At 38.7% G+C, this 14,960-nt stretch overlaps 1 protein-coding gene across 12 annotated transcripts in view; it reads right to left on the minus strand.

Moving 5' to 3' along the window:
* The window catches only part of KCNH8 (potassium voltage-gated channel subfamily H member 8), a 395,129-nt gene that overhangs the window by 23,259 nt on the left and 356,910 nt on the right, over nucleotides 1-14,960 (minus strand). For all 12 annotated transcript variants that reach the window (XM_054552527.2, XM_054552526.2, XM_054552530.2 and 9 more), the window contains one exon: nucleotides 2,322-2,360. In XM_054552527.2, coding sequence (XP_054408502.2) covers nucleotides 2,322-2,360 — 39 coding nt within the window. The remainder of the gene's footprint in view (nucleotides 1-2,321; nucleotides 2,361-14,960) is intronic.

Consider the following 14,960-nt stretch of genomic DNA (forward strand, 5'->3'; position numbering starts at 1 on the left):
ATTCTCTGACTAATAACCTGTCAAGTATTTGTACTTCTACAAGTTTGTGGAAATTTCATACTTCCATTTTGTCATGGAGACTTGGTGTCTTGGACAAGTTGCTTAGATACTGACTCACAATCAGGGCAGCTGACATTACTTATACCAATAATCAATTATCCCACCTGCCATCACTGCAGACAGGACCTAAGTTTATTATATTATTAAATATTCAGCCTCACATTAGCCTCCATGCAGGAGTATGAGTTACCTTTCTCAGGTTCCCTTGCCACTTGGTTTGACCATAAGGCTAAGTTATGAGATGGTAGCATATAAGTGAACAGGTTTTAAGAAATTTTTAGAAAGGCTCCTAGAAACATGGTAACGTCTATCTTACTCTTGCACATTTCTTTTGTTTCTACTCTGAAATATGGATGAAGTGAATGTGTGTTCAGCAGCCACCTTGGAGAATGAGGAGATCTTGGAGAAGGAAACCATATTTTGAGAATGATGAAGCAAAAATAATAAATAACACATCCTGGCACCTTATTGACACATGGGAGTTTTATATTTTCTATTTCTGGACTTGTCTACAAGAGGGAAACAACACCTGTTATTCTGGTAGTTTTAACATCACAAATTAACTTCAGCCTAAATTATACAGGAGGATTTTGTTGTTGTTTAAAGTTTAGGATGTTGTAGTCTTGGGACAGATCTTCATTTTCAGAGTTCTATGAAAGGGAGAGGAATTCAAATTGAAAAATACAAAAAAAGGCTATTTTTTTTTCATAAGAAAGGGAATATAGAAAGGTCTGGGGTGAAAGCAGTGCAGTAGAAAGGAAAAGCTGTCTGATGAGAAGAGTTAAGACAAACACATTTATGGACCATGAAGGCCATTTTTCTTGTTGCTGAGGAGGATTTTGTAGAAATGAGAGAGAAAAGACAACTAGTGCCAGGAGAAACTTGAATGAAAGCACTGAAATGCTTTAAGAGCTTCTAAGAAGTTTCCCAATGTAATACTAAAAGTGGGCCTGTAATGCTAGCACTTTGGGATGCCGAGGCAGGCAGATCACTTGAGGTCAGGAGTTCAAAACCAGGTTGGCCAACACGGTGAAACCCGTTTCTACTAAAAATACCAGAAAAATAAGTGATGTGTGGTGGTGCATGTCTGTAATCCCAGCTACTCAGGAGGTAGAGGCAGGAGAATCGCTTGAACCCAGGAAGCGGAGGTTGCAGTGAGCTGAGATCATGCCACTGCAATCTAGCCTGGGCAACAGAGGGAGACTCATTCTATGATAAAGACACACGCACACGTATGTTTATTGTGGCACTATTCACTTGGAACCAATCCAGATGCTCATCAATGATAGACTGGATTAAGAAAATCTGGCACATATACACCATGGAATACTATGCAGCCATAAAAAAGGATGAGCTCATGTCCTTTGCAGGCACAAGGATGAAGCTGGAAACCACCATTCTCAGCAAACTATCACAAGATCAGAAAACCAAACACCACATGTTCTCACTCATACATGCGAGTTGAACAATGAGAACACATGGACACAGGGAGGGGAATATCACACACTGGTGCCTGTGGGGGGTGGGGGGCTAGGGGAGGGATAACATTAGGAGAAATACCTAATGTAGGTGACAGGTTGATGGGTGCAGCAAACCACCAGGGCACATGTATACCTATGTAACAAAACTGAACGTTCTGCACATGTAACCCAGAACTTAAAGTATAATTAAAATAAAAAGTAAACCCTATTTGACCCTTCTCCACCATCATCTTCCGTAAATTCTTAATGTCTTCATAATGCATTATGTAATTTAATCTATTTGCGTGCCTCTGTGTCACAGGATTATTGGTAATAAAAGTCCAGCTAATAATCTTAACAAATTAGTTTTTTCAGGAAACTTTTCTTGAAATTAGAGAGTTCTTAAAAGTTGAAACTGTTTTAAGAGCTGACTGAATCATAAAACATGGTTCCAGAATATCTCTCAACCATATTTTTAGCATTATGGACACTTACAAGAAAAAATTTGACTGCCAATTTTAAATGCAATGAAAGTACTTTTAAGATTAACATCTTAGGACTTCACATTTGGTATGTTTTGGTAACAAACTGCTTTATAACAATAACTATAAAATGCTCCCATAGAAATATGAGTTTCAATTCTCCTCTATGCTCAAACTCAAGCAAGTCAGTTGCCACATCTTTTATTGGGAAGTCAAGTAGGGAAAGTAAAAGATAAATACATGAAATTCTGAAGAGAAAGACAGATTTATTGGTAATCCTCCAGATTTTAGATATTTTGCTCTGTAGCAAAAGCCATACCTGTGAGACCGTAGATTTGTTTGATAGTCTTGATATCACCTGAAAGAACAAACAGAAGTATTAATCATTTTACATCTCCTGGTGGTTTGGGACTGGGTGAAATGCAGCAGGCAGAGGAAAGAGAAGTATGTACAGAGTTTGCGGGAGGGAAGGAGCACAGGAAGGGGTGTGGATCTACCTGTGCAGGCCAGAGAAGAGAACACACCTTCTACAATGTGCCAGAAACAACTGCCTCATCCTATCCTCTAGGACCACTACTGATCAGTGTGTGTAATGAGAAAAGGAGCACCAAGTTGAATGTCTAACACAGGATACCACACCTAGAAAATAATGATCACAATAGTGGGCTTATTGGCTGTATTTTCCATCTTGATGCTTCATTCTCTCTCCTTTTTTTTTTTTTTTTCTATATCTCCCTATTCTTCTTTCTTGCTATTTTGCTAGATTTGCTCATCTTCCTTGATTTTTCTTTCTGGCTCTGTGGAAATAGAAATCTATGAAATCGTTTCTTATTTAATCTCATTACTTCTATTTATTCACTTCTCTTTTTGCCTGAACGCTCATAGCCATGAGCTATCCTTTCTGTTCCACTTGTTTTCCACTATCTCACTGTGATAATCCCTGTGGACTAGGTTTCAGTTTACTGGGAATCCTAATCCCCTCATTGAATCAAATATTCCATTGATTACAAAAAAAGAAGAAAAACTGCTGCCAATCAGTGTTGATATACCATCAATTGTAAGACAGATTTAAATTTCAGAGATGCTAAAATGTGGGGAAAAATATATATCTTATTCACTTAGGGTTGAATCTCAGGACACATTTTGTATAAAATCAAACTATGGCACTATAGAGGAATATATTAAAAACATGCACCTTCCATGATGTACAAAGAAGCTCTGGAAATTATGACATGCCCTGGAAACATGCTTCTGATATTATCTATATTGTTTTTTGCTCAAATACACTTCTTTCATTTTAATGTGGTAATAGATGCTATTAATTAACATGATTTTATTCACATGAAAAAAAAATTTGTACTTGAAAATGATCTGCCTAGTAAGCCAGACAAATTTGGTAATTCTGTCACCCTTTCCTCATTTTTTCCCTAGATGATTAGGGAAATAGCTCTGTTATATTTATACAAATGCAAGGATCATTACTGCTGTGCAAATATATGTTTCATCAGTATTTACTTTTATGATAGCAGTCAACCGATTCTACATCTGCTTAGCCACCTAAATATGCATTAATCAGATGCATTTTAGACATAAGTTTTGTAATAATTCCCTAAATGGTGACAAATAAAACAGCTGAATAATAAAAAATGTGAAAAATAAAACAAAATTATGGTGTTCTTGCTACTGTGGTAGACATGAAAACATGTTTGTAAAAAGCCTTTCATTTATAGCTTGGATTACAGAAGAACATCACAATGGGATTCAGGAAGCCTGAACACCTCCAATCACAGATACCGTTAGAGATATAAGAGAAAGATGCTGGCCTTAGCGTCTTCTGATTTGAGTATGCTTCCAGCTGTGTGGTTTACCACTAGATGAGTTCTGTCAAGTTGCTGAATCCCAGAGTCATTTTTCTGTACTAGTGCTTTTCAAACATATATGTGCACATGAATTACTTAGGGATCTCATTAAAATGCAGATTCTGACATGGGAGGTCTGAGGTGGGGCCTGAAATTCCTAATTTCTAGTTAGCTCCCAGGTAATACTAGTGCTGCTGGCCCTGGAGACACATTTTGAGTAGTAAGAGCTCATGACCAACATCACAGTTATTATCATCCTATTTCCTATCAATTATTTATCCATCATGTGATAAGCACCTTGATAAGTGTTTCCCAGACATTATGCCCATTAATTCCCACTGTGATCCTATAATATAGGTATTTTTAGTCTCTATTCTGCAGAAGAGGAAACAAAAGGACCAAATTAGAGTTAAGTGATTTGGTGATGGCTGCAAAGTAATAACTGACTAAGCAGAGAAATGAACACCAGATTGGCTGTTATTAAGGTTAAATGCAATACTATATTTAGGTGTTTGGCATGCAATATATTTTTCTTCCTCCTACTTTTTGATACCTTTGATTACCTAAGGTAACCTTATCTCATCTTTTACCAAATGTACTGATGGTCAAGAGTCAAGCAGAATAAGCCTAGTACCAAAATCTGGCATAGACACAATGAAAACAGAAAACTTCAGGCCAATATCCCTGATGAATATAGACATAAAAATCCTCAACAAAATACTAGCAAACTGAATCCAGCAGCACATCAAAAAGTTCATACAGCATGATCAAGTAGGCTTTATTCCTGGGATGCAAGGCTGGTTTGACATACAAAATTCAATAAATGTGATTCACCACATAAACAGAATTAAAAGCAAAACCCAAATGATCATCTCAATAGATGCAAATAAAATCAACTTCCCTTCATGATAACAACCCAGATTAGTCATCAGAGGAATATACCCGAAAATAGTAAGAGCCATCTTTTGGGAAGGTAGCAGCTCCGTGTTTTCCTGGGACGGTGCTCCCACAGAGGCAAGCTGCCATTTTTGCTGTCTTGCAGCCCTCGCCCCTGTTGCCTTCAGGCTTCCAGAAGGTGTGTGGTGACAAGGAACTGGTGCAGATCCCCAGCACAGTGCAGATGCCCTGTGGAAAAAGCAGCCAGACCTTTTTCCACCCAGGTCTCCGATCCTGTTTCTCCTTACTGGGAGGCCCTTGTGACCTGGGACTCCAACACAACTACCCTGTCCCCACCTGAACATGTCAGTTGGAGGTGGCTCTGCAGTTCTCTGAGCAGGAACTCCCAGAGAAAACCCACAATCCCTCTGCCATTGCAGCTGCAGTGGTATTGCCCTAACCGCTCTGGGGCTGGGGAAGGAACAAAGGGCCTAGTCACTATGCTGGCACCTTCAGCACACTACACACCATAAGGAGAGGAATCCAGACCCTCTTCCCTGTGAGCCCAGGCCCCCCACTCTTCATGAGGCAGGGCTTCTGGCTCCGGACTACAGATCAGCCTCCTCATCATAGCTGAGCACACCCACTGGTACTGGCTCTGAGGTTCCCCAGTGGGGGCTCCCAGAGGCAATCAACAGCCCCTCCATCATTGCCACAGCAGTGGTTCTGCTCCTGCTGCCCTTGGTATAGGGAAGAAACAGTCTGAGGGCTTCACCTGTGCTCCAAGCACACCACAGCCACCATACAGAGAGGAGCTCAGTCTCTCCTCCCTGTAAGCTCTTGAAACTCCATTCTTCACCAAGCAGGGCCCCCAGCTCAGGCCAGCAGTGCGTTTGTCTCATCCCCTGGCTGAACATTTCCAGTGGCAGGGGCGCTGTGTTTCTCTGAGGCAGAGGTCCCAGAGACAACTGAAGGCCCACACCCATGGCCACTGCAGAGTGGTACTGCTCTTGCTGCCCTCGGACTGGGGAAGGCAAAAAGACCATGAGTGCTTTAACCACACTTCTAGGAAGCTGCAGTTGCTCTAAGGAGAAGAGGCCAGTCTGTCTACTCTGTGACCTACGTACCCTCCCTGCTTGTTATCAGGTAGGGCGCCCCCAGCTTGGGCCCCCAGTGCAGCCACCCCAACCTTGGCTGATTATACTGATTGGTAGCAACTCTGCATTTCTCTGGAGTGGAGCCCCCAGAGACGAGAGAAAGGCCCTCTGTCACAGTCACTGCTAAGGTCCCTGGCCTTGCTGCCTCCAAGCTGAGGAGGCCACATAAAGCCTGAGCTCACCCCAGAATTGCAGTGTGCAGCCCAGGAGAGCCAAACCGAGATCTGCAGCCAGCACTCAAGTGGGAGAGGAGCCCACACTATCAGAGCACTGAGAGGGAGCACAGCTGCAATCATGAGGAAATACAGAGGAGCCACATGGCAAAGCAAGTGCCTACCTACTGGCCATTTCACTTAAGCACCACCTACTGAATCACAGCACAAACTTCAACACCAAAAATACTTTTGGTAATATACTCCTCTGTGAAACCAAAGACAAGAGCTCAGCTAAAAATAAAGGCCCTGCACAAAGCCTCGGCCCTCTGAAAACATCCAGAAATGAAACCTACTGATTATACCCAAATTACACCACAGTTAAAGGAACACCAGCCCACACAGATGAGAAAGAACCAGTGTAAGAACTCTGGGAGCTCAAAAAGCCAGAGTGGCCTCTTTCCTCCAAACAGCCACACTAGTTCCCCAGCAAGGGTTCCTAACTGGGTTGAAATCGCTGAAATGCCTGAAATAGAATTCAGAATATGGATGGGAACATAGACAATCGAGATTCAGGAGAAAGTCAGTACCCACTACAAGGAATCTAATGAGTACCATAAAATGATTCAGGAGCTGATGGATGAAATATCCATTATAAAACAGAAGCAAATAGCTGAAAAACACACTACAAGAATTTTACAATGCAACCTCAATTATTAAGAGCAGAATAAACCAAGCTGAGGAAAGAATCTCAGAGTTCGAAAACTGGCTCTCTGAAATAACTCAGTAAAACAGAAAATACATAAAAAAGAATAAAAAAGAATGAACAAAACCTCTGAGAAATATGAGGTTATGTAAAGAGACCAAAATCTATGAATCACTGGGGTCCCTGAAAGAGCTAGGGAGAAAGCAAGCAACCTGGAAAACATATCTCAGAATATCATCCATGCAAACCTTCCCATCCTCTCTAGACAGGCCAACATTCAAATTCAGAAAATGCAGAGAACTCCGGTGAAATACTAAAGAGGAAGACATCCCCAAGACACATAATCATCAGATTTTCCAAGATTGAAATGTAAGAAAAAATGTTAAAGGCAGCTAGAGAGAAGGGATAGGTCACCTACAAAGGGAATCCCATGAGGTTAACAGCAGACCTTTCAGTAGAAACTCGACAAGCCAGAAGAAATTGGGGGCCTATATCAACATTCTTTTTTTAAAAAAACTTTAAGTTCAGGGGTACATGTGCACATTTATTATGTAAGTAAACTTGTGTCATGGGGGTTTGATGTACAGATTATTTCATCCCCCATGTACTAAGCCTAGTACCTATTACTTATATTTTCTGATCCTCTCCCTTGTGCAACCCTTCACCCTCTGGTAGGTCTCAGTGTCTGTTGTTCCCCTCTTGGTGTCCATGTGTTTTCATCATTTAGTTCCCACTTATAATTGAGAAAATGTGGCATTTGGTTTTCTGTTCCTGCATTAGTTTGCTTAGGATAATGGCCTCCAGCTCCATCCATGTTCATTTAGAGAACATGATCTCATTCTCTTTTATGGTGGTGTAGTATTCCATGGTGGGTGGGTGGGGGTGTGTGTGTGTGTGTGTGTGTGTGTATATCTATATATACATATATAGAGATTGTGTGTATATATATAGTGTATATATATACACATACATATATATAATATATAAATGTGTGAGAGATATATATATGTATATATATATCTCCCTCACATTTTCTTTTATCCAGTGTATCATCAATGGGCTTGTAGATTGATTCCATGTCTTTGCTATTGTGAATAGTGCTGTAATGAACATATGTGTGCATGTGTCTTTATGGTAGAACAATGTATATTCATTTGGGTATATACCCAGTAATGTGATTGCTGAGTTGAATGGTAGTTCTGTTTTTAGCTATTTGAGGAATTGACACACTGCTTTCCACAACAGTTGAACTAATTTACACTCCCACCAACAGTGCATTCTTCCTTTTTCTCTGCAATCTTTCCAGCATCTGTTATTTTCTGACTGTTTAATAACAGACATTCTAACTGGTGTGAGATGGTATCTCATGGTTTTGATTTGCATTTCTCTAATGATCAGTGATATTGAGCTTTTTTTCATATGACTGTTGGCCACTTATAGGTCTTTTTTTGGAAAGTGTCTGTTCATGGCCTTTACCCACTTTTTAGTGGAGTTGTTTGTGTTTTGCTTGTAAATTTGTTTAAGTTCTTTATGGATGCTGAATATTAGACCTTTGTCAGATGCATGGTTTGCAAAAATTTTCTACCACTCTGTAGGCTGTTTGTTGATAGTGTCTTTTGTTGTGCAGAAGCTCTTTATTTTAATTAGATCCCACTTGTTAATTTTTGCTTTTGTTGCAACTGCTTTCAGCATCTTTGTCATGAAATCTTTGCCAGGTCCTATGTCCAGAATGGTATTTACCTATGTTGTCTTCCAGGGTTTTTATAGTTGTGGGTTTTACATATAAGTCTTTAATCCATCTTGAGTTGACTTTTATATATGGTGAAAGAAAGGGGTCCAGTTTCAGTCTTCTGCATATGGCTAGCCAGTTATCCCAGAACTATTTATTGAATAAGGAGTCCTTTCCCCATTGCTGGTTTTTGTCAGCTTTGTTGAAGATCAGATGGTTGTAGGTGTGTGGCCTTATTTCTGGACTCTCAATTCTGTTCCATTGACTTATGTGTCTGTTTTTGTACAGTATCCCAGCATTCTTAAAGAAAATAATTTTCCACCAAGAATTTTATATCCAGCCAAACTAAGCTTCATAAGCTTATTTCTTTCTTCAAAAGAAATAAGATCCTTTCCAGACAAGTAAACGCTGAGGGAATTCATTACCACCAGGCCTGCCTTACAAGAGATCCTGCAAGGAGCACTAAACATGGAAAGAAAAACAAACAAACAAACAAACATACCAGCCACTATGAAAACACACTTAAGTACACAGACCAGTGACACTATAAAGCAACCATACAAACAAATCTATATAATAGCCAGCTAACAACATAAAAGGACCAAATCCACACATATAAATGTTAACTTGGAATGTAAATGGGCTAAATGCTCCATGTAAAAGTAACAGAGTGGCAACATGGAGAAAGAAGCAATACACCCTGGTATGCCATCTTCAAGAGATCCATCTCACATGCAATGACAATCACAGGCTCAAAATAGAGGGATAAAGAAAAATCTACCAAGCAAATGGAAAACAGGAAAAGGCAGTGGTTGCTATCATAATTTCAGACAAAACAGACTTTAAACCAACAAAGACCAAAAAAGATAGAGTAGGACATTACATAATGGTAAAGAGTTTAATTCAACAAGAAGACCTAACTATCCTAAATATATATGCCTTCAAGGGAGGAGCACCCAGATTCATAAAGAAGTTCTTGGAGACCTACACAGAGACTTTGATTCCCACATAATAATAGTGGGAGACTTCAATACCCCATTGAGAGTATTAGACAAATTGTTCACACAGAAAATTAACAACAGAAATCAACATTAAGAAAATCTCTCAAAACCATACAATTACATGGAAGTTAAACAACCTGCTCCTGAGTGAGTTTTAGGTAAATAAACTAAGGCAGCAATCAAAAAGTTATTTGAAACTAATGAGAACAAAGACACAACATACCAGAATCTTTGGGACACAGCTAAGGCGGTGTTAAGAGGAAGTTTATGGCACTAAACACCCACATCAAAAAGTTAAAAAGATCTCAGATTAACAACCTAACATCACAACTAGAGGAACTAGAGGAACTAGAGAAGCAAGAGCAAACCAACCCCAAAGATAGCAGGAGATAAGAAATAACCAAAATTAGAGCTAAACTGAAGGAAATTAGGACATGAAAAATCATACAAAAGATCAATGAATCCAAGAGTTGGTTTTTAAAAAATTAATAAGACAGACCATTAGCTAGACTAACAAAGGAAAGAAGAGAGAAGAGCCAAATAAACACAATTAGAAATAACAAAGGGGATGTTACCACTGACCTACAGGAATACAAAAAACCCTCAGAGACTACTACAAACACCTCTATGCACACAAACTAGAAAATCTGGAAGAAACTGATAAATTCCTGGACACATATAACCTCGTAAAACTGAACCAGGAGGAAATTAAATCCCTGAACAGACCAATAATGAGTCCCAAAATTGAAACAGTAATAAAAAGCCAACCAACCAAAAAAAAGGTGCAGAACTAGACAGATTCACAGCCAAATTCTGCCAGATGTATAAAGAAAAGCTGATACCATTCCTATTGAAACTATTCCAAAAATTTGAGGAGGATAGACTCCTTCCTAACTCATTTTATGAGGCCAGTATCATCCTGATACCAAAACCTGGCAGAGACACAACAAAAAAAGAAAACTTCAGGTCAATATCCTTGATGAACACAGATAAAAGTCCTCAACAAAATACTAGCAAACTGAATCCAGCAGCACATCATAAAGTTAATTCACCAAGATCAAGTAGGCTTTATCCCTGGGATGCAAAGTTGGTTCAACATACACAAATAAATAAATATGATTCATCACGTAAAGAGAACTAAAATAAAAAACCCATGATTATCTCAATAGATGCAGAAAAGTCTTTTGATACAATTTAACATCGCTTCATGTTAAAAACCTTCAATAAACTAGTCATTGAAGGAATATACTTTAAAATAATAAGAGCCATCTATAACAAATCCACAGCCAACATAATACTAAATGGGCAAAAGCTAGAAGCATTCTGTTGAAAACCAGAGCAAGACAGGGATGCCCTCTATCATGACTCCTATTCAACATAGTACTGGAAGTCTTGGCCAGGGTAATAAGGCAAGAGAAAGAAATAAAAGGCATCCAAATAAGAAAGAAAGTCAAACTATCCTTGTGTGCAGATAATATAACTTTGTATCTAGAAAACCCCATAGTCTCTGCCCAAAAGCTCTGTGATCTGATAAACAATTTCAGCAAAGTGTCAGGTACAAAATCACTGTACAAAATCAGTAGCATTCCTATATACGAACAATATCCAATCTAAGAGTCAAATCAAGAATGTAATCTCATTCGCAATTGCCACAAAAAGGGTAAAATACTGAGGAATACAGCTAACCAGAGCGGTGAAAGATCTCTACAATGAGAATTATAAAACACTGCTCAAGGAAATCATAGATGACACAAACACATGGAAAAACACTTCATGCTCATGATTAGGAAGAATCAATATCATTAAAATGGCCATACCGCACAGAGTAATTTACAGATGCTATTCCTATGAAACTGCCAGTGACATTCTTCATGCAATTTTAAAAAAAATTTTTACATTTATACAAAACTAAAAAAGAGCCTGAATAGCAAAGGCAATCTTAAGCAAAAAGACAAAGCTGAGGTATCATGTTACCTGATTTCAAGCTATATTACAAGGCTACAGTAACCAAAATAGCAGGGTCCTGGTACAAAACCAGACATATAGACCAATGGAACAGAATAGAGATCTCAGAAATAAGGCTGCACATCTACAACTATCTGATCTTCAACAAAGCCAACAAAAACCAGCAATGGGGAAAGGACTCCCTATTCAATAAGCGGTGTAAATGGTGCTGGGATAGCTGGCTAGCAATATGAAGAAGATTGAAACTGGACCCCTTCCTTATACCATAAACAAAAGTTAACTCAAGATGAATTAAAGACTTAAATGTGAAACCCAAAACTATAAAAACTCTGGAAGACAACCTAGGCAATACCATTCTGGACATAGGACCTGGCAAAGATTTCACGAAAAAGATGCCAAAAGCAATTGCAACAAAGGCAAAAATTGACAAATGGGAACTAATTAAAGTATGAAGCTTATAGCAAAAGAAACTATCATCAGAGTGAAAAGACAACCTACGGAATGGGAGAAAATATTTGCAAACTGTGCATCCAATAAAGGTCTAATATCCAGAATCTATAAGGAACTTACACAAATTTACACGCAAAAACCAAACAACCCCATAAAAAAGTGGGCAAAGGATAGGAACAGCCACTTTTCAGAAGAAGACATACAAGTGGCTAGAAAACATATGAAAAAATGCTCAACATCACTGACCATTAGAGAAATGCAAATCAAATCCACAATGAGATAGTATTTCACAGCAGTCAGAATGGCCATTATTAAAAGTTGAAAAATAAATGCTAGCAAGGTTACGAGGGAAAAGGAACACTTATATACTGTTGGTAAGAGTATAAATTAGTTCAACTATTATGGAAAGAAGTGCAGTGACTTCTCAAAGAGCTAAAAACAGAACTACCATTTGATCCAGCAATTCCATTACCAGGTATATAGCCAAAGGAATATACATTATTTTACCATAAAGATACATGCATGCATATGTTCACTGCAGCACTGTTCACGATAGCAAAGACATGGAGTCAACCTAAATGGCCATAAATAGAAGACTGAATGTATTAGTTCATTTTCATTCTGTCGATAAAGATATACCCAAGACTAGGCAACTTACAAAAGAAAGAGGTTTATTGGACTTACAGTTCCACATGGCTTAAGAGGACTCACAATCATGGCAGAAGGCAAGGAGGAGCAAGTCACATCTTATATGGATGACAGCAGGCAAAGAGAGAGCTTGTGTAGGGAAACTCCTGTTTTCAAAATCATTGGCCCTCGTGAGACCCATTTACCATCATGAGAACAGCAAGGGAAAGGCCCACTCCCATGATTCAATCATCTCTCACTGGGTCCCTCCCACCAACACATGGGAATTATGGGAGCTACAAGATGAGATTTGCGTGGGGATATATATCACTGGATAAAGTAAATGTGGTACATGTACACTATGGAATACTATGCAGCCACAAAAGAGAATGAGCTCCTGCCCTTTGCAGCAACATGGGTGGAGCTGGAAGCAATTATCCTAAGCAAACTAACACACGAACAGAAAATCACATACTGCATGTTCTCACTTATAAGTGGCACTAAGCAATGAAAACAAAGAAAAGAACAACAGACACTGGGGCCTACTTGAGGGTGAAGAGTGAGAATAGGCAAAGGATCAGAAAAAATATCTATTGGGTACTAGGCTTAGTACATGGCTGATGAAATCTATATACCAAAACTCTGTGATACACAGTTTATGTATATAGCTAACCTGCACATGTACCCCTGAACTTAAAATAAAAGTTATAATAAAACAATCTATATTAATGGTTCATCATGTACTAATGTAATTTGTAATAACATAAGGAGAATAATGTTGTGTAGAGCAGGAAAAATAATAATAATAATAAGACTCATCAATAATAAAGCCATAGCCAATATCATATGGAATGAGCAAAAGCTAAAACCCTTCTCCTTGAAAACTGGAACAAGAGAAAGATGCTGTATTTGTCAATTTTCACACTGCTACAAAGATACTACCTAAGACTGGGTAATTTATAAAGAAAAGGGGTATAATTGACTCACAGTTCTGCTTGGCTGGGGAGGCCTCAGAAAACCTACAATCATGGCAGAAGGGGAAGGAGGCACATCTTGCATGGTGGCAGGGATGAGAGAGAAGCAAGTGTGTGAGAGCACAGGAAAAACTGCCATTTATAAAACCATCAGATCTAATTCACTCACTATCACGAGAGCAGCATGGAGAAAACTGCCCCATAATCCAATCACTTCCCACCAGTTCTCCCCCTAAACACCTGGGGATTACAATTTAAGATGAGATTTGGGTGGGGACACAAAGCCTAACCATGTAAGATGCCCACTCTCCCTGTTCCTGTTCAACATAGTACTGAAAGTCCTAGCCAGAAGTTAAGCAAGAGAAAGAAACAAAAGGCATCCAAATAGGAAGACAAGAGGCCAAACTGTCTCTGTTTGTGATGATATTATTGTATATCTAGAAACCCCCAAAGACTCTGCCAAGAGGCTACTAGAACTGAGAAACAATTTTAGTAAGGTTTTAGGATACAAAAATCAATGTACAAAAATCAATAGCATTTCTATACACCAATAATGTCCAGGCTGAAAGTCAAACCAAGAACACAATCTCATTTACAATAGCCACAAAGAAAATGAAATACCTAGAAAAACAGCTAATCAAAGAAGTGGAGGATCTCTACATGGAAAATTACAAGTCTTCTGAAAGAAGTCAGAAATCACACACACACACACACACACACGAAAAAACATTCCATGCTCAAGGACTAGAAGAATCAATGTCATGAAAATGACCATGCTGGCCAAAGCAACTTACAGATTCAATGCTACTCCTATCGAACTACCAATATCATTCTTCAAAAAATGAGAAGAAACTATTTTAAAATTCATATGGAACCAAAAAAGAGCCCAAACAGCAAAAGCAATTCTAAGCAACAACAACAACAAAAATGAAGCTGGAGGCATCACACTACCTGACTTGTAACTACACCATAAGGCTATAATGACCAAACAGCATGGTACTGGTACAAAAACAGACACACTGACCAATGGAAAAGAATAGAAAACTCAGAAATGAAGCCACATGTTTAAAACGTCTCACCTTCCACAAGATCGACAAAAATAAGTAATGGGAAAGGACTCCCTATTCAATAAATGGTGCTGGGATAACTGGATAGCCATATGCATAAGAATGAAACTAGACCCCTATCTGTCACCACATACAAAAATTAACTCAAGATGGATGAAAGATAGAAGTGTAAGACCTAAAATTATAAATATCTTAGATGAAAACCTAGGAAGTACTCTTCTTGACATTAGTGTTGGCAAAGAATTTTTTGCCAAGTCCCCAGAAGCAATTGCAGTGAAAACAAAAAATGACAAGTCCAATCTAATTAAACTAAAGAGCTTCTGCATAACAAAAGAAACTATCAAGAGACTAAACAGACAACTGACAGAATGGGATAAAATATTTACGAACTATAC

The sequence above is a fragment of the Pongo abelii genome, chromosome 2, assembly GCF_028885655.2.
Source record: "Pongo abelii isolate AG06213 chromosome 2, NHGRI_mPonAbe1-v2.0_pri, whole genome shotgun sequence".
Taxonomy (NCBI): Eukaryota; Metazoa; Chordata; class Mammalia; order Primates; family Hominidae; genus Pongo; species Pongo abelii.